The following is a 25,052-nucleotide window of genomic DNA, read 5'->3' as shown; positions in this document are numbered from 1 at the left end:
GAAATATACAGCGATAATACTTAAAAATGGTAATGGTTGACGGTCAAGGCTTACCAACCATTAGCAATTACATTTCCTCACGAATACCTTTGGTGTATCCATATTAAACAAAAATTGTCTCCCATGACTGTCATGCATGTGGAAGGTCTCGATTTCATTATTGTCCTCCAGTCTATGAAATTAATGGGAGAATATACGTGTATATAACGCGTGACGCGTGTAACGGAGAGAGGAATTCAAGTACGTCATAGTGACGTCACGACAGAAAGTGCGGAAGTGATGTGACAAATTGACAAACAAGGAATAAAAACAAACAAATAAGAATCATACATATTTGTTCCAAAAGTGACTATAATTACCGTTGTTCATATATTCTGGCTTAATTTATTATATAGCCTGTAGACCGAAGAAGCATCACTGTGAACAATGCTTTCGAACGAGTCATTTGCGATGGTGAAAACCTGTGGTGAAATTTCCTCGTTTCAATACCCTGCGTGCGTAAGGCCACGTAAGACGTTCATGTGACTTAGTTATCAGTGTTTGGTACTGTGCAATCTACTTTTATATACGGAATCCGCAGAGAATAGTATTTGTTTTTATATATTGTTGACTAGAAAATAAAGATAGATGAAATACATTAATTCTAAATCTATAGAGCAATTCATCTCTTTTATAGCTTTAAGATCGGAAGCAATTCAATCCATGCGCTCAAGTCGCTGTCAGGCGTATCGAACATCGCTGACGTAGGAGTTATGGCTTCTTGCAACACTCGTAATTATTTGTTTAATAAACCACTTTTAAGAGGCATCTGGTAATCGTTTCTCGATATATCTTTGTTTAGACATATACTCTGAACACTTTTTGAAGTGATACAACTGTACAGAGTGAGAGAAAGTTTCCTGACGTGTTGTTGACAGTTTGGAGTACACTTTCATAGTCGCCATTTGCCTCTGAAGAAGTTAGAGCGTCTAAGGATTTGTCTCATAAGCTCACGACAGCCATCACCACCATGGATGGGATTAACTTGCAGAGATTTACCCGTAGCCTCAACGAAAATCTGTAAGTATATTATTATTTCAGAAGATTTCAGTGTTTGGTTTGTGGAGAATGAACAAAGTGAAGCCCTTCGTTTGTGTGATTGATAGATGATTAAACCGTAGTTGCATTCATTTTTTTCGATATTCCTCTTATCTCTAGATTTTGCAAGTAACAATAGTGCTATGTGAATATAGAGAGGCACTGGTTTACCTTTCAGCCTGAATTTCACCTGTTTTAAAGCGAAAGGCAAGTAGGCGTGGAGTCTGAAGGCTGGTAATTGGTAGACAGCCTTATTTACATCACTTTCCTGCTTAGGGAACAAGTTGTTCTTTTTTTTTCTTTTTTGCATATCTTCTGAATTTTGCACCGCTGGATGATTCCATTCAATAACATAATAAAGGTTTATGAACCTGTCACTCGTGATTAGATGGTAGGAGGGTCATCGGGTACAAACTAGGGTCGCCATAATGTTAACGTACTGGTTATTTTGCCAACAAGTTTGACAGACTTGGCGTCGGTGGGTCAGACGTTGTTATTCCCATCTTCCTTATTTCCACATACTCCATTTTTTTCTTTCGTTTCTTCAATCTTTCAATTTCCTAATTGGTCAAGGTATTGTATGTTAAGAGGGTAAGGTTATGGAGCCAGGCTTCAGAACCACCTGCTTTGGGATTAGGTTAGACTGATTTGTTGGACATTTCACCTGGCATTGATTGAATTTTACTTTGGGAACAACACCGAAATAACCTAAAGTTTTGATAGAACCGTATGTCAGTAGATTCTTTATGCTTGTTAGAAGTAATTTAGTATGGGGCTTATATAGCAAAATACATACACAGTGTACATTTATACATTTCAATGGGGATGTCATATATAGGATATACAAAATTGGTAATTTTGCAGTTTTTTCCTAACCTATTTGTGAGTGAGTGGTATGTTTTTGTGGTGGTATTGCAAGGTAAAGTCATATACATGAGAGTGCTGCTTGAAATAGATTTACTGAATCCACGTAACAGTAATTTTAAGATTTCTGCCCCACAGAGATTTTTTGGTGAGCTATATATTTTTCTAATGGTGTTCACGAGGTAAGTGATGTATGTCAGAGTAAAGAATAGATGAATTGATTACATGTGATTTAAAACTTTGTAACTTCTGTGAGGTGTGAAATGTAAAATTACCCTAATTTATATTTGATATTGATGTGGGCATTGATTTGTAATGTTTCATAAAAGGTTTAAGTGGGAAGGGTATGAAGATCAAGGAAGATGAGGTTAACATTATGTTAAGTGAACACTTGGATAATATATCCATTTTCTTATGTATATGTTCTTGTGTTTCAATGTTACGATGTACCATTGAATTAAGTATGCTAGAGATGGTTTTAGGTGTTGCACCATCTATTCCAACAATTGCAAGTTCTTGTTGAGTGGACAGGCCTTGAAATGTAGGATTATTATGTGGGTAAAAGCACTCTTTACCACCAGTTGTTAGTGGTAAGTATCCAGTGGTACCTCTCTCATCAAAGTCTTTGAAGCAGTACATGAACAGAATGGACACCTGACATCAAATATTCACCAGGCACTTGTATGGATTCTCTAGAGCTTTATGAGATATGTTATTGATACACCTTTTGTGAAGCTGTAATACAGCAAGAAAACATGCCTGTAGGGACTAGAGATGCTTAATTTCTTTAACTAATAATACATTCCACAGAAAGCTGCCATGCATCTTATGAATGTGGCTGAATCCAAATTTTGCAGATATGTTGAGTTTAGATGTCTTCAAAGATATAGGAGTTGAATTTATGCTAATTGGATCTGTCCCTCACTCTGTCAGATTCCTAAATTTCTATAGACATTTGAACTTACTCTTTACCATCCCATTAACCCAACTCAGAATGTGGGACTCGGTCCAGGTTTTGGAGGAGAACTCTGAAGGCTTCACAAGGTAAACTCGATGTACTACCTATCTTAGGCAGGAAATGAGTGGAATGAGGTAGAAAATTATTGTGTGATTAGTATGCAAACTTAGATGCAGTGACACACTATGCTGATTACAAAAACGAATATTTTTTGCAAATTATTGGAGTGCAGGTAATATTGAAAAAAAGATCCCAAAACATTAAATATCTCATGAAACTGCTCTTTTAAATATGACATAAGTATACTCATTTACATAAAATATGATTCAAATAATTTGAATATACCTAATTCTTAAGCATTGTGTTTCAGTGAGGCCCCAGTGAGGCAGCACCTTAAGAATGTGTATGCAACCTTCACTCTGGCATGCATAACTGCTTCAGCTGGTGGTTATGCACACATGTTCAGCACTCTCATTGGAGCTGGATTGCTGACTAGTTTAGGAGCCATTGGGATATTGATTTGGCTCGCCAAAACTCCATATAATAACAAAAACCAGATCCAGCGCCTCTCTCTTCTTGGCTCTTTTGCCTTCCTCTGTGGCTGCAACTTAGGTCCTCTGCTTCAGCTGGCTGTTGTGGTCAACCCTAGTTTGGTAAGTTTTTTATTTTGTCTCCCTGACTTGAGCTGATAAGGGATTGTCTTGTACTTTTATCTTTCTTATTAGTTATGAGTTTGCAATCATAAAGATAGAAATGTTGGAATTTTTAAGGTGCTTGTTATGAATATTGAAGTTTGTATCCAATTGAAAGCTAAATGCTCTCCTCCAACCACCTCCTTATTTATCGTCATCATCATATGGTTGTAATTAGTTTTAGAGTTTTAAGAAATTAATGTAACTTGTAGATTCATTGTAAGTGGTGAATATATTAGTTATGATGCAATTGTGGTTATAAGGGGAAACATGGTACTACTACACTTCAATGGACAGTTTATTAATTAGTTCATGCAGCACATTCAAGAAAAGAACAGCACCATGCTTTTGAATAGAACAAATGACGAAGGCAGATGGAGGCAGTTGCCCAGTTGAAATAGCCATACTCAGACTACCATTACATTTTAGTCAAAATAGATGCCTTAGGAATAAGTTAACTATTCCTTATATAACACTGAAATATACTGCACCTTTCTAAGTGAATAGAGCAGTGATGTGACTGCCAATTCTTATGTCACTGACTAGAAAAAGTAGTATACTCTTCCATATTAATGATGTGAGGCTGTTGATTAGACAGAGGAGGGCCCTTTGGCTGGTGGCATGGTTGCTACTTAATAATGTAATATAACAATGGTTGTGGTTTTCCTCAAAGTCTGATTTCGTTCTATATACACCTTATTTTACATACTTAAGGGTTTTTACATGTGTGATATCACATATCCTATCCATATTATTTTATATTCCATATTATATATATTTTTATGTAAGAATTATACACAAATAATTTGCACTGGCATATCATTTTCATGAAGTTAACTTTATTTTCATCTTAGATAATAACTAAATGAAGAGTCATTGTCTCTTTTGATTCACAAGATATCTACATTGGTAGGTTTGTAAAGGTTTGTAAAATTGGGTTTCCTGCCATGATGACATAGGTAGATTTTTTTTAACAAGTTAAGGGGAACTGTGATATTTTTTCAGCCGTGTTGTTAGGTTGCTCTTGTTATGTAATGGAATCGTACATCACCTGGGAATTCAAATGAGAGCAGGAACCATTAAACCACATATGAAGCATAGAACTGTCCACAGTTATTCCTCATATGAAGCACAGAGCAGTCATCAGTGATTCTCGACATAGACACTCAGCATTATAAGGTTTAGCATCTTGCTCCTCCCTCAGTGGATGAACCATCTGTTAGGGATGACCTGTTGGTAGTATTTGCTAAGCAGCCTCCAACCGGGGAAGTAAAATATTGGCACTGCCTTCCCTTAGTGGTTGTCAGGCTGCACTCCTTTGACCCAGATACTTTTTTTTCCTGTCTCTCGCATGTAGACTGCTGGTATTCTGACCGCAAACATGCAACCTCTCCTTGTCCCAAATAATACTTTACCGTTTAACTCACAGAGCTCATTATTTAAACTTGATTTTCTTGTGGTGCGCGCTTTGCGCTTGCCCGGCCTTTTGGCAAAATGGTAAGAACAATAGGTAGTAGTTAGTAGTAGGTAGGTAGGAATGTTAAACACAGGCTTTTGGTAGAAGTAGTTAGTTGGAGAATTAACTGGGAGTATTAGGGAGAAGTAGTAGGTTGTCACCTTGGGCAGAAGTATTAGGTAGACATTAGTTAGAAGTAGTTGGTAGGAACATTAGATAGTAGCCTCTGAAAACACTGCGCTAGAGTTACCATCTGCTAATGGCCTGTTAAGGGTAAGACACTAAAGGCTAAAAAAGTAGCACTGGAGTTCAACATTTATATAGACTCTTTTGCTGTGGCCACTCCATTGAGGAAGTTCCCCAAGTTAACAGGCATTAGAAGCACAGATAGATTGATAAGGATGACCAGAGAGAATCACTTGCTAAGAGCCTGTAACATAATTTGCAGTTCCCACCTATACGAAGAGAATTAGCAGCATCAAATACATTAGCAAAGGTTACTAGCTGGCTGATAACATTATTTCCAAGATAGCAGAAACAGGCTGGCCTTGCCTCTTTCTCCTGTATGTCTGTTTTTTGATAGAAAAGTGAGTGAAAGTAAGGGTTTGAAAGTTGAAAACCCTAATTTGGCCCAAAACTGCAATTTTTCTCGAGAGTTCTATCCTGGATAGTATTCCCCTCATTATTGAAAGACCTTTACTCATTACCTGCTGTAATTCATGTGGAATTACGCTCATGAGCTGCATAAATGAGCTTAGAATTGTTGGTAGGAGGCAGGTCTGTGATGTCAGCCTGGTGGCAGTTGCTGACTGGTGTGTGGTGGGCGTTATACAAGCAGAATATTGTTCCACTTTCAAGATATACCTTTTGAGAAAGTCCTACACTTTCAAGATATACCTTTTGAGAAAGTCCCAAGGTGTAGGATGATTGCTTCATAGTCCAATCATCTCCATAACTCAAGTCAGCATGGTTTATTGACAGGAAGAACATTCCTTCTTTAGTTGCTTGATCACAAACTGTTGATAGGTATGCATAAACTTTGCGAAACAGTAAAGATGTGACCATTTTGAAGAACACAAAATTGGCGAGATGGGAATGCTTAGAATCACGGGACATTTGATATGCACGCTGTTAATGAACAGGTCTTAACACTTGTAAATCATGCAGTTTCCAGTGCCTTAAAGATGAAAATATTCCTGCCCTCAGGAAATGTATTTTCCCTCCTCATCATTTCTCATATCTAATATTGATACAAATTTGTGCTAGTTTTATATAATTTTTTGCAGATAGTATCAGAAAAATGGCCCTGAATAGAAGTTTCATCCATAGAAATTACTAATGAATTACATGAATCAGCTCTACTTTTTGGGCAGTTATAATTACATGCTTTTTAACATGAAGGATTCTAACAGTTGTGTGGGAGAAATAAGAAATAAAAGATGAGTAGTTAAGACCGCTTTAAAACATTTTAGTTATAACTGATATCTTTACATCAGTATTCATAACAGCAACAGTCGCCAAAAAATTAGCATAGTGTAATGGACCATGAAGGTTAGAGAAGTTATGTCCATGAAGCCTTTGTCAACACGTTAATGCTTTTCTAGTGCCAGTTAAGATAGGTAAAATTCCTGTGTTTGAAATTGCACAAAAATCTTTTAACACTTTGATGCTATTAAGAATGTAAAGTCTGTACTGGGAATGATTTAGAATGCTGATGCAGTACTACTAAAGTGCAGACTAGAAAGGTATACAGTGATTTGATTCAGTCATTGTGCAAAAAGTTTCATGGGAACCCTCAAGACCATTGTCAAGGAAGGCGGTTATTTTCCTAAACAGTTTTTAATGAGGACAAGACTTTTTGGGGGGGGGGGGGCAAAATGCCTCAAGTACATACATTTCCCATGAAACGACTGCACCAAGATTTAAAGTATGGTGTTTTCTGTCTATTATACAGAATGTATATCATATTTTTCTGTTATGTGTATACTGTTGTTTTTCATTAGTGTATAATTTGATAGTGCCTTATTTATAATGAAACTCTCTGCTCTTTATTACTTACATTATTTGATTTATACATTTTTTAATTTTATGGCCGTTTTCAACAACATAACGTATAAATCAAGAGGTCTATGTACATACATGCTTGTATATATATCCCCATTATATTATGATTGATTTTTATGCCTTCCATATGTATTTATTTTTTTCTTTTTTTTTTTTCAGATATTCCAGGCATTGCTGGGCACAAGTGTGGTTTTTGCCTGCTTTTCGCTGTCTGCCTTGTATGCACCCCGTGGGCACTACCTGTACCTAGGTGGCACACTGCTGTCTGGTATCTCCACCCTGTTTTGGCTGTCCATGCTCAACGTCTTCTTTGGGTCACGACTCCTCTTTCAGGTTAGCCACAGTTCAGCTGTAGTTCAGTAAGAATGACCATGCTGTGCATGCATTGCTTTCTTATGAAGTCTTTTTACATAATGAAAATTAATACTTCTATGTGTTTACATGTGAAATATGGTAGAAACAGATCTTTAAAAAGAATCAAGTTGGTGGCTGTGATGCAGTTCACATATAATCCTCACTGAAAAATAAAAGACTAATGAGTTGAAAGTGTGTGATGGTAAGTCCTTAAGGTATATATGAAAGGGTAAGAGAGAAGTGTGGAAATAAAAAGAGTGGTTGAGAGAACAGGAGAGGGTGTGTTGAAATGGTTTGGACATATTAAGAGAATGAGTGAGGAAAGATTGACAAAGACGATATATGTGTCAGAGGTGGAGGGAACAAGGAAAAGTGGGAGACCAAATTGGAGGTGTAAGGATGGTGTGTAAAAGATTTTGAGCTATCGGGGCCTGAACATACAGGAGGGTGAGAGACGTGCAAGGAATTGAGTGAATTGGAATTATGTGGTATACCGGGGTTAACGTTGTGTCAATGGACTGAACCAGGGCATGTGAAACATCTGGGGTAAACCATGGAAAGGTCCGTGTGGCCTAGATGTGTATAGGGAGCTGTGGTTTTAGTGCATTACACATGACAGCTAGAGACTGAGTTTGAACAAATGTGGCCTTTTTTTGTCTGTTTTCCTGGCACTACCTCACTGAAGCATGGGGTTGGGATGCTGTTTCATGTGAGGCAGGTTGGTGCCAGAAATGGATAAAGGCAGCTAGTATGAATATGTAATTGTGTATATGTGTATATATCTGTGTATACAGATGTATGTATACTTTGAAATTTATATGTATGTGTATGTCTGGGCGTTTATGTATATAAATGTGTATGTGGGTGGGTTGGGCCATTCCTCGTCTGTTTCCCTGCGCTACCTCACTAATGCGAGAGACGGCAATTAAGTATAACAAATAGATAAACGTATAGATAAATATATATGTATTACATTTATTTTATGATACTTAATTGCTGTGTCCTGTGTCAGTGAGGTAGTGCAAGGAAACAGACAAAGAATGGCCCAACCCCCACATACACATATATGTGCACAAGCACCCATACCCACACACATACACAAATATACATACATATACATACACAGACATGTACAATATACACATTGGAAAAGATCACAATTTTGCGCGTGATCAAGATATTCCTGAGTCCACAGGGAAAATGAAACACGGTAAGTTCCCAAGTGCACTTTCGTGTAATAATCACATCATCGGGAGACACGAGAGAAATATAAGTCAGTTGATATGCATCGAAGAGACGAAGCTAAGACGCCATTTGGTAAACATGGTGGCTGTTTACCAAATGGCGTCCTAGCTTCGTCTCTTTGATGTATATCAACTGACTGTTATATTTCTCTCTTGTCTCCCTTGATGATGTGATTATTGCACGGAAGTGCACTTGGGAACTTATTGTATTTCATTTTCCCTGTGGACTCATAGGAATATATACACATGTACATAGTCATACTTGCTGCCTTCATCCATTCTCTTCGCCACCCCGCCACACAGAAAACAGCATCCCCCCCTCCCCCTGCAGCAAGGTAGTGCAAGGAAAAGACAAAAAGACCACATTCGTTCACACTCGGTCTTTAGCTGTCGTGTAATGCACCAAAACTTCAGCTCCCTTTCCTCATCCAGACCCCACAGACCTCTCCATGGTTTACCCCAGGCGCTTCACATGCCCTGGTTCACTCCATTAACAGCATGTCAACCCCAGTATACCATATCGTTCAAATTCACTCTATTCCTTGCACACCTTTCACACTCATGTATGTTCAGGCCCCAATCGCCCCAAATCTTTTTCACTACATCCTTCCACCTCCAATTTGGTCTCCCGCTTCTCCTTGTTCCTTCCACCTCTGACACATATTTCCTCTTTGTCAATCTTTCCTCACTTGCTCTCTCCATGTGTCCAAACCATTTCAACAATATAATGTGGGTGTGTGTATATGTATATTTATTTATTTTGCTTTGTCGCTATCTCCCGCATTTGTGAGGTAGCGCAAGGAAACAGACGAAAGAAATGGCTCAACCCAACCCCATACACATGTATATACATACATGTCCACACACGCAAATATACATACCCATACATCTCAATGTACACATATATATACACACACAGACACATACATATATACACATGCACACAATTCACACTGCCTGCCTTTATTCATTCCCATCGCAACCTTGCCACACATGGAATAACATCCCCCTCCCCCCTCATGTGTTCGAGGTAGCACTAGGAAAAGACAACAAAGGCCCCATTCGTTCACACTCAGTCTCTAGCTGTCAGGCAATAATGCCCGAAACCACAGCTCCCTTTCCACATCCAGGCCCCATAGAACTTTCCATGGTTTACCCCAGACGCTTCACATGCCCTGATTCAATCCACTGACAGCACGTCGACCCCGGTATACCACATTGATCCAATTCACTCTATTCCTTGCCCGCCTTTCACCCTCCTGAATGTTCAGGCCCCGATCACTCAAAATCTTTTTCACTCCATCTTTCCACCTCCAATTTGGTCTCCCACTTCTCGTTCCCTCCACCTCTGACACATATATCCCCTTGGTCAATCTTTCCTCACTCATTCTCTCCATGTGCCCAAACCATTTCAAAACACCCTTTTCTGCTCTCTCAACCACGCTCTTTTTTTTTCCACACATCTCTCTTACCCTTACATTACTTACTCGATCAAACCACCTCACCCCACATATTGTCCTCAAACATCTCATTTCCAGCACATCCACCGTCCTGCGCACAACTCTATCTATAGCCCACGCCTCGCAACCATACAACATTGTTGGAACCCCTATTCCTTCAAACATAGCCATTTTTGCTTTCCGAGATAATGTTCTCTACTTCCACACATTCTTCAAGGCTCCCAGGATCTTTGCCCTCTCCCCCACCTTTTGATTCACTTCCACTTCCATGGTTCCATCCGCTGCCAAATCTACTCCCAGATATCTAAAACACTTCTTCCTCCAGTTTCTCTCCATTCAAACTTACCTCCCAATTGACTTGACCCACAGCCCTACTGTACCAAATAACCTTGCTCTTATTCACATTTACTATCAACTCTCTTCTTTCACACACTTTACCAAGCTCACTCACCAGGTTCTGCAGTTTCTCACATGAATCAGCCACCAGCACTGTATCATCAGCGAACAACAACTGACTCGCTTCCCAAGCTCTCTAATCCACAACAGACTGCATACTTACCCCTCTTTCCTAAACCCTAGCATTCACCTCCCTAACAACCCCATACATAAACAAATTAAACAACCATGGAGACATCACACACCCCAGCCGCAAACCTACATTTGCTGAGAACCAATCACTTTCCTCTCTTCCTACACATACACATGCCTTACATCCTCGATAAAAACTTTTCACTGCTTCTAACAACTTGCCTCCCACACCATATATTCTTAATACCTTCCACAGAGCATCTCTATCAACTCTTATCATATGCCTTCTCCAGATCTATAAATGCTACATATTTATTTATTTATTTATTTTTTTTTTTTTTAATACTTTGTCGCTGTCTCCCGCGTTTGCGAGGTAGCGCAAGGAAACAGACGAAAGAAATGGCCCCCCCCCCCATACACATGTATATACATACGTCCACACACGCAAATATACATACCTACACAGCTTTCCATGGTTTACCCCAGACGCTTCACATGCCTTGATTCAATCCACTGACAGCACGTCAACCCCGGTATACCACATCGCTCCAATTCACTCTATTCCTTGCCCTCCTTTCACCCTCCTGCATGTTCAGGCCCCGATCACACAAAATCTTTTTCACTCCATCTTTCCACCTCCAATTTGGTCTCCCTCTTCCCCTTGCTCCCTCCACCTCCGACACATATATCCTCTTGGTCAATCTTTCCTCACTCATCCTCTCCATGTGCCCAAACCACTTCAAAACACCCTCTTCTGCTCTCTCAACCACGCTCTTTTTATTTCCACACATCTCTCTTACCCTTACGTTACTCACTCGATCAAACCACCTCACACCACACATTGTCCTCAAACATCTCATTTCCAGCACATCCATCCTCCTGCGCACAACTCTATCCATAGCCCACGCCTCGCAACCATACAACATTGTTGGAACTACTATTCCTTCAAACATACCCATTTTTGCTTTCCGAGATAATGTTCTCGACTTCCACACATTCTTCAAGGCCCCCAGAATTTTCGCCCCCTCCCCCACCCTATGATCCACTTCCGCTTCCATGGTTCCATCCGCTGCCAGATCCACTCCCAGATATCTAAAACACTTCACTTCCTCCAGTTTTTCTCCATTCAAACTCACCTCCCAATTGACTTGACCCTCAACCCTACTGTACCTAATAACCTTGCTCTTATTCACATTTACTCTTGACTTTCTTCTTCCACACACTTTACCAAACTCAGTCACCAGCTTCTGCAGTTTCTCACATGAATCAGCCACCAGCGCTGTATCATTTATTTATTTATTTATTTATTTTGCTTTGTTGCTGTCTCCTGCGTTTGAGAGGTAGCGCAAGGAAACAGATGAAAGAAATGGCACAACCCACCCCCATACACAATGTACACACACACACACGCCCACACACGCAAATATACATACCTATACATCTCAATGTACACATATATATACAAACACACACATAAATATATACACATGCACACAATTCACACTTTCTGCCTCTATTCATTCCCATCGCCACCTCGCCACACATGGAATACCATCCCCCTCCCCCCTCATGTGTGCAAGGTAGCGCTAGGAAAAGACAACAAAGGCCCCATTCGTTCACACTCGGTCTCCAGCTGTCATGCAATAATGCTCGAAACCACAGCTCCCTTTCCACATCCAGGCCCCACACAACTTTCCATAGTTTACCCCAGATGCTTCACATGCCCTGATTCAATCCACCGACAGCACGTCAACCCCAGTATACCACATCGATCCAATTCACTCTATTCCTTGCCCGCCTTTCACCCTCCTGCATGTTCAGGCCCCAATCGCACAAAATCTTTTTCACTCCATCTTTCCACCTCCAATTTGGTCTCCCACTTCTCCTCGTTCCCTCCACCTCCGACACATATATCCTCTTGGTCAATCTTTCCTCACTCATTCTCTCCATATGCCCAAACCATTTCAAAACACCCTCTTCTGCTCTCTCAACCACGCTCTTTTTATTTCCACACATCTCTCTTACCCTTACATTACTTACTCAATCAAACCACCTCACACCACACATTGTCCTCAAACATCTCATTTCCAGCACATCCACCGTCCTGCGCACAACTATATCCATAGGCCTAGCCTCGCAACCATACAACATTGTTGGAACCACAATTCCTTCAAACATACCCATTTTTGCTTTCCGAGATAATGTTCTCGACTTCCTCACATTCTTCAAGGCTCCCAGGATTTTCGCCCCCTCCCCCACCCTATGATTCACTTCCGCTTCCATGGTTCCATCCGCAGCCAGATCCACTCCCAGATATCTAAAACACTTTACTTCCTCCAGTTTTTCTCCATTCAAACTTACCTCCCAATTGACTTGACCCTCAACCCTACTGTACCTAATAACCTTGCTCTTATTCACATTTACTCTTAACTTACTTCTTTCACACACTTTACCAAACTCAGTCACCAGCTTCTGCAGTTTCTCACATGAATCAGCCACCAGCGCTGTATCATCAGCGAACAACAACTGACTCACTTCCCAAGCTCTCTCATCCCCAACAGTCTTCATACTTGCCCCTCTTTCCAAAACTCTTGCATTCACCACCCTAACAACCCCATCCATAAACAAATTAAACAACCATGGAGACATCACACACCCCTGCCGCAAACCTACATTCACTGAGAACCAATCACTTTCCTCTCTTCCTACACGTACACATGCCTTACATCCTCGATAAAAACTTTTCACTGCTTCTAACAACTTGCCTCCCACACCATACATTCTTAATACCTTCCACAGAGCATCTCTATCAACTCCATCATATGCCTTCTCCAGATCCATAAATGCTACATACAAATCCATTTGCTTTTCTAAGTATTTCTCACATACATTCTTCAAAGCAAACACCTGATCCACACATCCTCTACCACTTCTGAAACCACACTGCTCTTCCCCAATTTGATGCTCTGTACATGTCTTCACCCTCCCATATAATTTACCAGGAATACTCAACAAACTTATACCTCTGTAATTTGAGCACTCACTCTTATCCCCTTTGCCTTTGTACAATATCACTATGCACGCATTCCGCCAATCCTCAGGCACCTCACCATGTGTCATACATACATTAAATAACCTTACCAACCAGTCAACAATACAGTCACCCCCTTTTTGAATATATTCCACTGCAATACCATCCAAACCTGCTGCCTTGCCGGCTTTCATCTTCTGCAAAGCTTTTACTACCTCTTCTCTGTTTACCAAATCATTTTCCCTAACCCTCTCACTTTGCACACCACCTCGACCAAAACACCCTATATCTGCCACTCTATCATCAAACACATTCAACAAACCTTCAAAATACTCACTCCATCTCCTTCTCACATCACCACTACTTATCACCTCCCCATTTGCGCCCTTTACTGAAGTTCCCATTTGCTCCCTTGTCTTACACACTTTTATTCTCCCTAAAATTTAATGATACTCTCTCACCCCAACTCTCATTTGCCCTCTTTTTCACCTCTTGCACCTTTCTCTTGACCTCCTGTCTCTTTCTTTTATACATCTCCCACTCAATTGCATTTTTTCCCTGCAAAAATTGTCCAAATGCCTCTCTCTTCTCTTTCACTAGTAATCTTACTACTTCATCCCACCACTCACTACCCTTTCTAATCAACCCACCTCCCACTCTTCTCATGCTACAAGCATCTTTTGTGCAATCCATCTCTGATTCCCTAAATACATCCCATTCATCCCCCACTTCCATTGTTCTCACCTTTTTCCATTCTGTACTCAGTCTCTCCTGGTACTTCCTCACACAAGTCTCCTTCCCAAGCTCACATACTCTCACCACCCTCTTCACCCGAACATTCACTCTTCTTTTCTGAAAACCCATACAAATCTTCACCTTAGCCTCCACAAGATAATGATCAGACATCCCTCCAGTTGCACCTCTCAGCACATTAACATCCAAAAGTCTCTCTTTCGCGTGCCTGTCAATGAACACGTAATCCAATAACGCTCTCTGGCCATCTCTCGGGTTAGTGAGAGGACAAGAGCAAGGGAAGGAGTAGCACTACTCCTGAAACAGGAGTTGTGGGAGTATGTGATAGAATGTAAGAAAGTAAATTCTCGATTAATATGGGTAAAACTGAAAGTTGATGGAGAGAGATGGGTGATTATTGGTGCATATGCACCTGGGCATGAGAAGAAAGATCATGAGAGGCAAGTGTTTTGGGAGCAGCTGAATGAGTGTGTTAGTGGTTTTGATGCACGAGACCGGGTTATAGTGATGGGTGATTTGAATGCAAAGGTGAGTAATGTGGCAGTTGAGGGAATAATTGGTATACATGGGGTGTTCAGTGTTGTAAATGGAAATGGTGAAGAGCTTGTAGATTTATGTGCTGAAAAAGGACTGGTGATTGGGAATACCTGGTTTAAAAAGCGAGATATACATAAGTATACGTATGTAAGTAGGAGAGATGCTACATATATGTGTATATAAAATATGAACCCTCCAACAGCTAGGATTCAAACCTAGAACCTTCTAGTGTGGTAGTTGGGAATGCTGACCGCTAGGCCATGATCACCCCTAATAGGGAAATGCCCTCCATTTCATCCATGAGCAACGGGTTTTACATTATTAGATCCCATCAGGCTCGCATTGCCAGCAGCTAGCATTTTACATAACCTTTCGATACAAATGTGGATGTATATGAACTTGGGTATAGTACATATGAACATGCACTTTCATAGGACCCATAATACCCTCCAACATCCAGTGTTTGAACCCAGGACCTTTTGTGGAATAGTTGAGTACACTAACTGTTAGGGTATGATAGTCCGCAATAGGGCAATCATATCAATAGATACCAACAAAAATATTGACACTGTCCCCTGACCGATCTCCATATATTAGATACTTGAAATCACCCACAAAATGACTTAACGTGGTTAACCAATTTAATGCTGATTGATAAGCCAAAGGTGTTCACAAAGGTTTCACCTCTAGAGCCCTTGAAACTACACTGAGGTTCTGCAAGGAGCATTTATTTATCCCTCTTCAGTGTCTTCCAAAAAAAATAGAATGTCCAAGAATAAAGTATCATACATTATTACATACTGGAATATTAGACAATAATTTTTTTCTTATTTTGCAGGTGAACTTGTATGTTGGATTGGCTGTGATGTGTGGCTTCATCGTTTTCGACACCCAGGTTATTATAGAAAAGGCTCGGCAAGGAGACAAGGATTATATAATGCACAGTTTGGACCTTTTCATTGATTTCATTGCTGTATTCAAACGCCTTCTTATCATCCTCACTGACAAGGTAAGCATACAGTGCACAGAGTGAGGTTGAATTCTAGATTTTGAGTTTTTTGTGCAGTATGTGGAAAGATCCAAAGCTGCATAGGGTAAGATGATTGTCTGTCTTTTTGTGTATTATATGTGTTGGACTGCTTTGAAAGAGTTTGACATGCTGAAAAGTTGGGCAGTACAAGGTGGTTAACATAAGACTGGCTGAAGGAAAGAACCATTACTGGTATAAAGTACATTGCTTTATTTTTGATTGGCAGAACTGTCATATTCATCACCCTGAATGTTGCTAGGCATGAAGATAGATTATATAAAACATTGATGTTTGCAAATTTATGATTCCTGTTGAAGAGGACTGCTTTTGTTTTTGCAGGTTGAAGCTCCCTAAACAATAAATCAGCACTGTTGCTCTTAATCACATTTACTCTATAATTTCTGCTGTCACACTTTTCCATACTCAGTCTTCCACTTCTGCAGTTTTTCACTTGTATCAGCCACTAGTGCTGTATCATTGGTGAACAACAATTGTCTCACTTCCCAGACCCTTTCATCTCCAACAGACTGCATTCTTGCCCTTCTCTCCAAAACTTGCATTTACCTTCCTCACCTCCCCATCCATAAACAAATTAAACAACCATGGCGACATCACACGCCCTTGCTGAAAACCGACCTTCACTGGGAACCTGTTAGTCTTCTAGCAGTGTACCTTCACAATATATATTTTTAAGATCTTCCACAAAGCATCTCTATCCACCCTGTCATATCCCTTATCCAGATCCATAAATGCCATATGCAAATCCATCTTTTTCTAAGTACTTCCGTCATACATTCTACCGCTTCTGAAACCACAGTGCTCCTCCCTAATCTGATGCTCTGTACATGCCTTCATCCTCTCAATCAGCACACCATATATTCGTAACACTTCCACAAAGCTTCTCCATCAACCCTGTTGTGTGCCTTGTTTAAATCCATAAGTGACTAAAATTCTGGCTCTCTAATTTTTTTTTACTGTATCCACTCGTCTACCATTCCTTAAACCACATTGTTCCACCAGTGTATCACTCTGTGCATTCCAATTCTCTCTCAATCACCACTCTCCAGTGCAACTTACAGGTTCACTCAACAAGCACATATCTCTGTATATGTCTGTACTTTAAACATTGACTGTTATCCTCCAAGTCTTTAAACAGTGGGTCTGTACAGGCATTCCTCCAATCAACATGTACCTCACCATGATTCATACATACATTGAAAATCGTAACTAACCAGCAACAGCTTTGTCACCCCCTTTCTTAAGAAATTTGTGTACAATATCATCCATAATCATTGTGGATGGCATAGATGTTGTAGAGGCAGTGTTGATGGGAAAAGAGATAGCAGAAAGAATGGCATAGATGTTGGTTGCAGTTTTGTCCACAACAGTTACCACCATCTCTTCATGTATTTATGCCATCCCCTTTGCTGATGCTACCACTCCTGCTACCATCTTTGCCACCACCACTTCTTCCACTGTTTCTGCCATCACACTTGCAGCCACCTCCACCATCCTCTTTGCCGCCACCCAAGTTAAGTTCGCAGCCACTATCTTGTGTACAGTGTCTCCACAAAAGAACATTGTCTGGCCCCTGTATATTTTTAGAGGCAATACATGGCTAAGAACAAGCATATGATGCTATCAGGTTGAGATTATCATACATCTGGTCCCTGAGACTAATGTGTCTGATGGTGTTTGCACCACCAGCAGCCTTGGTGTGCCTCCAGTTATCTTGAAAGAAAGATATTCTATCTTTAATCTTCCTGGCTGCCACTTCATTTTGAGAATTTCATTTCTGAGCACTGTGCTTCAATATGATTTGCTCTTACCTTTCTGAGGAGTAGAAAGCCCAAATTCTTGTTGGGAAGTAAGAAAATGTGGGTACATGAGATTCCTTGGCACACTGGGTGCTTAAAATGCATGATCAACCAACTGCTTCCTTAAACATTTTGTCAGTGCCTCACTTCATTTAGGAGATCAAGACCTTAAAAACTCAAAACGTAGACCTAGAATACTTCAGGAACCTTGTCAGTTCTATGCTTAGACATCTGCAGATAGTAATCAAGGCCAAAGAAAAAATGAGACAGTACTAAAATGAAAGTGTGACATCACATTTGAAAATGTATGGAGATATAGGCAAATTTCTGGGAGACACTGAACTTTTGAATTCATATTTTGTTTTATATTGAGTAAGTGCTTCAGTATCCCACAATAAATAGGTTTCCTTGACCTATATTTTATGCCCTATAGGCAGACTTCCTAATTGACGATTACATTTTTGTTTGCGTTTGGCTTAACTATATATTTAGCTCAGAGAACTGAACCGGCTAAAAAGGATTTGATTATCATTTTAGCACGTAGAATTCAGCATAAGTAATAATTACATAGATGTTAAGGAAAAAGCAGTATCTTAGTTGAAAAACTAGGATAATGAACAATCATAATTTTTATTGTTTCTTATTTTTGTTCACTAAAACATTAGGATAATAGACTATTTTTACTTTATTCCACACCTTTGCACATTTGTTATGCATGACTACTACTACTTACCCTTTATTCCTCCAATCCATTTCCTCACTTCTTGGCTTCTTTCTATCTCATTCCTTACCTTCCCTCCTTGTACAGCCCTTCCCACACCACTGCTTTCCACACCCCTTTTTCATTGCTCTGAATGCTTCATCTCTGTCTCTTCAGATCATTTTCCACTCCCTTGCCTCTGTCTCTCCAGATCATTTTCCATTCCTTTGCCTCACCTTTCTTCCATTCTGTTCTTCCTTTGTCTTGCCACCATATATATCAGATGTTCATAATCTGTCTAGCCCTTTTCAAGTGAATTTGTACCTTGTATTGTAATTCCTTCTTTTCCTTTCAGGAGGCCCAGAGTAAGAGGAGGAAGAAGGATTAATTCACCAACGGTTAGTCTAAGCCATAAGTAGTTTTAAGTTTGTGTCAGCAGGATAACTGTCATAGGTTGATTGCAGTCACACTTTGAAACTGAAATCATGCAACCCACTTTTTTTCCATAATTATTAGCATGTAAATATGTTTGTATAAGGAAAGAATTTTGAAAGTAATGTAGAATTGCATTTTGACAGAACATCTCTAAGGAGAGAAATCTGCTTAATAATGGCATGGAAGAAAGTTGATAATATTGCTCATGGCGAGGGGACTTGGTAGGTTTTGATATAAATTGATCAACTTGTTATTGCTTTATTTTGTCCATAATCTCCAATAGAGTTAAAGTTGCCATGGAGCCAGTACATCTTGCACACTTCTTATGTTTCTATTTTAGTTCTGTACGCACTTGTTTGATATTCATATCACCATCTAATAACTAATAGGTCCTGTCATCTGTTATGGAGAATCAGTAATTCAGGTTTCCAGTGTCTAGGCACACCTTAAGTTTAATGTAAATTATTTCTTTAGTGCAGCACTTTTTATTATGATTGTATCGTCACAAACAATGTTGTCATTGATTTTATAATCGAGGCATATCCATCTTATGAATTTCTGAGATCACATTTGCCTCTTTGAGAGTTGCACCAAGCATTTGCCAAGTGTGCTGAGTTCTGATTTCTAGTGCACTAGTGTCATGTGTCAGCAAACATTGATCACATGCAGTTAAAGTAGACTGCAGATACAATTTATGTTAAGCTTGGTCTTGTGTGAAGCTCTCTTAGAGCTCAAGGTATTCAGTGCAGCATAGGTGAATTCAAGATTCTTTCACCTAAACATTCACAGTTTTATGTTATACAGATATGGAATGTTATCATATGGTTGATATGTACAGTATATATTTTGGAGAGTTCAACCAAATGATGTCACTGGCCTTTTTTCTTCTATGTAATACTGGGGATTGTACTTTCCTATAACTACTTAGTTTTATTGATTAATCAAGGATCTTGTAAGGATCATGTTTTGTAATTGTATCCATTCCTTTTTCGTATGTTTCATCACCACTGCAAGAGGAATAGCTGTGTTTATATTGTCAAGGGACACTTATAATATTTGCTTTGTATTCAAATTTGATTTATCCATTTTGCTATACGCTGGATATTAGACATGGGGTTATGATTATTGCTTTTTCCCTCTCTCAATTCAAAGAAATTTATATGGATATATCTTGGAAGATAAACACTTCTCATTTTTTCATTAATGAGAATTTGCCTGTCATCTTGGGTGGTTGTTTAGTTTTCATATGTTTTTACACTGGTTTGTGCTATCATGAGTATCTAGGCATAACTTATTCATAAGCAAGAATATGGAACTATAACTGCTCTTAAGCAAGCTGACATTCAATAACTTTCAACAGATTTGTTTTAAAAGTCCCATAAAGTTTTTGAACTTGTCATAGCACAAAGTAGATATTCATGAAGACTACTAAACTGTTTTGGAACTGTTCATGATACCGTAGATTGGAGTGGCAGTGTTATGGCGAGGGTTAGGTGATTTTTGCCAACCTGTATTATGATGGAGGGATTTACCCAAGACAGTCCATTGTATTGTCTTGTTTTTCTTTGTAATCAACAATTTGTCAAGCAATGTATTTTTAGAAGGATGTTGTGGGAAGGGAAGCTACTTCCCCTTGCAAAACCCATCACCATTAGATGGTAGTATCAGTGTTGCCTGTGGCACATATTATGAAATGAGTAGAGATTTGGATTTGCTGCAGGAAAAACATAAGTGATGTACTTCGTGGACTGTTGATGGTGAGGGGATGAACTAGTTTACTCCTGTTGTTTGATTCATCTTGAAGTAGTAGATTATGTTCTTATAATTGCTTCAGTACTTTGGCTACCTGGAGCCTGATCACCAAGCATCTTGATTTTTTCTCGGTAGTAAAGACTACTGGATGATTAGAATTCTTATCAATCAGGTTGAGGTATTTGGGGTATTGGTGTGATCTGTGTATCATGTAGAACATTTCTGTACTGTGGAGTCTGGTTACTTGGTGAACTTTGAAAAAGTTATTGTAATATTTTCTTGATGGATGCTGTCATGATTATCAATAAAGTACTTTTCCAATACTTATATTTTTTTTACATCGTATAAATTTTCCCACTGATGGATCTCTTCTTAGGAAGATGTTTGGACTGATGCATTGACATAAGGTAGCACAGGTGCACTCTTGTATAACTAGGACTTAGGAAACTAGCCATTTCTACTAATAAGATTTACAACTCATAATCCGAAAAGGATTGTCATAAAAGCAAACACATAATAGTATTTAGAGTGGCCGCTTCTAATGAATGGTGCTCTGGACACTTATGTTTATAACAGCGTTTTATTTATTTGTAATTTGCCCTACATTTTATAAACTTTATTGTCAGTTTTCCAACATTAATGAAGTAGCACTAGGAACATACGAAGAAAGGCTGCATTTGCTCATCCGCACTGCACTGAAACCATAGCCCCCTATCCTCAACCAGTCTCCACAGAATCTTTCATGGTTTTCCTCAGCCACTTTACATCACTGACAGCATGTCAATCCTTGAATATCACATCATTCCAATTCACTCTATCCCTTACATGCCTTTCACCCTTCTGCTGTTCAGGTCCTGATTACTCAAAATTTTTTTCACTCAATCTTTCCATCTTCAATTTGGTTGTCTACTTGCGCCCTCCACTTTGACACAAATACAGGTTGTACTTCTTTAATCTGGCAATCTTGGCACTTGGCCATTGCTTGACCACAGAAGATGCCAGAAAATAGAAATTGACCCAACCCTTAATCTTGCCAGCTCATTCCACATACAGTTGTTGTGTTATCAAAGGTAGAACAAAGCTTAAAACAGGAAATGATATAACCATTATTTATTTTTTTTTTTTTTTTATTATACTTTGTCGCTGTCTCCCGCGTTTGCGAGGTAGCGCAAGGAAACAGACGAAAGAAATGCCCCCCCCCCCATACACATGTATATACATACGTCCACACACGCAAATATACATACCTACACAGCTTTCCATGGTTTACCCCAGACGCTTCACATGCCTTGATTAAATCCACTGACAGCACGTCAACCCCGGTATACCACATCGCTCCAATTCACTCTATTCCTTGCCCTCCTTTCACCCTCCTGCATGTTCAGGCCCCGATCACACAAAATCTTTTTCACTCCATCTTTCCACCTCCAATTTGGTCTCCCTCTTCTCCTCGTTCCCTCCACCTCCGACACATATATCCTCTTGGTCAATCTTTCCTCACTCATTCTCTCCATGTGCCCAAACCACTTCAAAACACCCTCTTCTGCTCTCTCAACCATGCTCTTTTTATTTCCACACATCTCTCTTACCCTTACGTTACTCACTCGATCAAACCACCTCGCACCACACATTGTCCTCAAACATCTCATTTCCAGCACATCCATCCTCCTGCGCACAACTCTATCCATAGGCCATGCCTCGCAACCATACAACATTGTTGGAACCACTATTCCTTCAAACATACCCATTTTTGCTTTCCGAGATAATGTTCTCGACTTCCACACATTCTTCAAGGCCCCCAGGATTTTCGCCCCCTCCCCCACCCTATGATCCACTTCCGCTTCCATGGTTCCATCCACTGCCAGATCCACTCCCAGGTATCTAAAACACTTCACTTCCTCCAGTTTTTCTCCATTCAAACTCACCTCCCAATTGACTTGACCCTCAACCCTACTGTACCTAATAACCTTGCTCTTATTCACATTTACTCTTAACTTTCTTCTTCCACACACTTTACCAAATTCAGTCACCAGCTTCTGCAGTTTCTCACATGAATCAGCCACCAGCGCTGTATCATCAGCGAACAACAACTGACTCACTTCCCAAGCTCTCTCATCCCCAACAGACTTCATACTTGCCCCTCTTTCCAAAACTCTTGCATTTACCTCCCTAACAACCCCATCCATAAACAAATTAAACAACCATGGAGACATCACACACCCCTGCCGCAAACCTACATTCACTGAGAACCAATCACTTTCCTCTCTTCCTACACGTACACATGCCTTACATCCTCGATAAAAACTTTTCACTGCTTCTAACAACTTGCCTCCCACACCATATATTCTTAATACCTTCCACAGAGCATCTCTATCAACTCTATCATATGCCTTCTCCAGATCCATAAATGCTACATACAAATCCATTTGCTTTTCTAAGTATTTCTCACATACATTCTTACATCAGATTAAATCAGAAGTGCATCAGGGTCTTCATGGTCGGCAGTGTCTCCAGGATTAGCTTTGTCTTCAGGATATGCAGGGTCAGCAATGTCTATAGGATTAGCAGTCTTCATGATATGCAGAGTCGTTAGGGTCTCCATGGTCAACAGATACTTGCACATCAGGGGCAAAGGAGGTGCAAGGAAGTGGGTTTTCTGTGCTGGAATGAGCCTTAGCAGTATTATTAAAGACCTTCAACCATTCTTGCAATATAGCTTGCTTCTTGTACTTTGGCTTTTTCTTGATTTTCATTGAATCAAAGAAACAGACATAATTACTTGTTCTGTTATAAAGTCCCTTTGTTCCAGTCCTGCAATTGTGTCTCTCGTCATCTGAATACAGTTATCTATAGAAATCCTTCCACTTTCTGGTTTTCCTCTGCACGTTCTTCATGGTGATCTTGTTTGTTTTTTCTCACCTCGCTAAACCTTCTCCATGATTTCTTGATCAGTTGGTTGATAAACAACAGGCTCATTATTATCAATGTTCATCCATTCCCCTAGGTTTTCCTCTGTAATCTCTTTGGTTATTGCAAGACACTTTGGGTTAGTCATACTCTTAGCATACTCGACCAATTCTTGGATCAATACCTCTTCCTTAGAAACTAATCCACAGAAGTCAGGTTCATTCCTTTCCTTGTCCTGAAACATTAAGCTTGGCCACAGTTTGTGCCAGCCACCTTGCAGTGTACTTTTCTCTACTTTATTCCCGGCAGAAGTGGATGACCATACCATATCCTTTAAGTTAGATATCTTCATAAAATCCACAGGAAGCTTCCCATTATTCGGTATGACAAGGAAATGATGCATGAACTACAATCTGTATTTAGATTTCAATGAACCTGATATACCATGGTCAACTATGTGAGCATGCAAAAGAGTGATTAGATTTATGTTTCTGGGGAATCTGCTTGAGATATCACACTCGTATACATGTGTAACTGTTATAATTATGGAGGCATACAGAGATCCAGTAACAAGAATTGCATTAGATTTGGAAGAGAAAAGCAGTTTTAAACTCTTTATGCTCAAAAGAGATTTTATAGAAGTAAGTAGGGATATAAGTAGAATCTTATATGCAAAAGAGTTTGGGCTGTCATAGAAGAAATCAAGTACAGCAATCACTAGCTCCAAGTAAAGGAAAAAAGACAAACAGCATCACTAATGATACTTCTGAACCTTCAATCTTTTATGATGGTGGCAGATTAAGTGCTTCTGATCATTCCCATTTGCTACATAGGAGGTATCAATTTGGATGTCTCCTTTGTGAGGAAACATCACTTGGATGCTTCTTGAGGGCACCTTTTGGGTGCTCTTTCCAGGGAGCATCCTTTGGGTGCTTCTTCTGAGGAGAATCTGTTGTGCATTTACCCAAAGGAGTATTTATATAGTGCTTCTAAGATCCAAAAATTGAGGAAGCATAAGACATCCAACTCAGAACCAACTGTTTCTGAATCAAGTATTGAAAATGAGTCCCTGGACAAAGAAGAGGAAGGTCCAATCCTCACATCTGCTCTATTGCCAAAGCATGATTCCAAACCAGGAAAGTCATATGCAAGTAAATTCAAAAACTCAAAGAACTCTTCAAGAATAGCATTTGTAACTTTTCAAAACATTGATTTGTGATGAATGAAAAATGCTGAAACTTTAGGGGAATGTGGTCTTCTGATATAAGCCTGGAAGAAAGTAAGCTAGGAAATGGGAGCTTAACCCCTGAATTTGACTATAGATTCTATAGATTCGACCCTCTACCTGATAATAGGGGCTAAGGTGGATCTGATATTATTGTGAATAACAGAT

The 25,052-nt window shown here is 39.6% G+C and overlaps 1 protein-coding gene across 1 annotated transcript; it reads left to right on the top strand.

Moving 5' to 3' along the window:
• Positions 1 to 489: 489 nt before the first annotated feature.
• Positions 490 to 21,075, top strand: BI-1 (Bax Inhibitor-1). The gene is made up of 5 exons (XM_071679075.1): positions 490 to 1,059; positions 3,270 to 3,552; positions 7,271 to 7,444; positions 15,857 to 16,027; positions 18,921 to 21,075. Exons 1-5 carry the CDS (start codon positions 1,010 to 1,012, stop codon positions 18,951 to 18,953), a joined length of 711 nt encoding a protein of 236 aa, XP_071535176.1. The 5' UTR covers positions 490 to 1,009; the 3' UTR covers positions 18,954 to 21,075.
• The last annotated feature ends 3,977 nt before the right edge of the window (positions 21,076 to 25,052 follow it).

Source organism: Panulirus ornatus, chromosome 2, assembly GCF_036320965.1.
Source record: "Panulirus ornatus isolate Po-2019 chromosome 2, ASM3632096v1, whole genome shotgun sequence".
In the NCBI taxonomy this organism is placed as follows: domain Eukaryota; kingdom Metazoa; phylum Arthropoda; class Malacostraca; order Decapoda; family Palinuridae; genus Panulirus; species Panulirus ornatus.
Note: the sequence above shows the minus strand (reverse complement) of the source record. Positions and strands in the feature narration are given on the sequence as shown.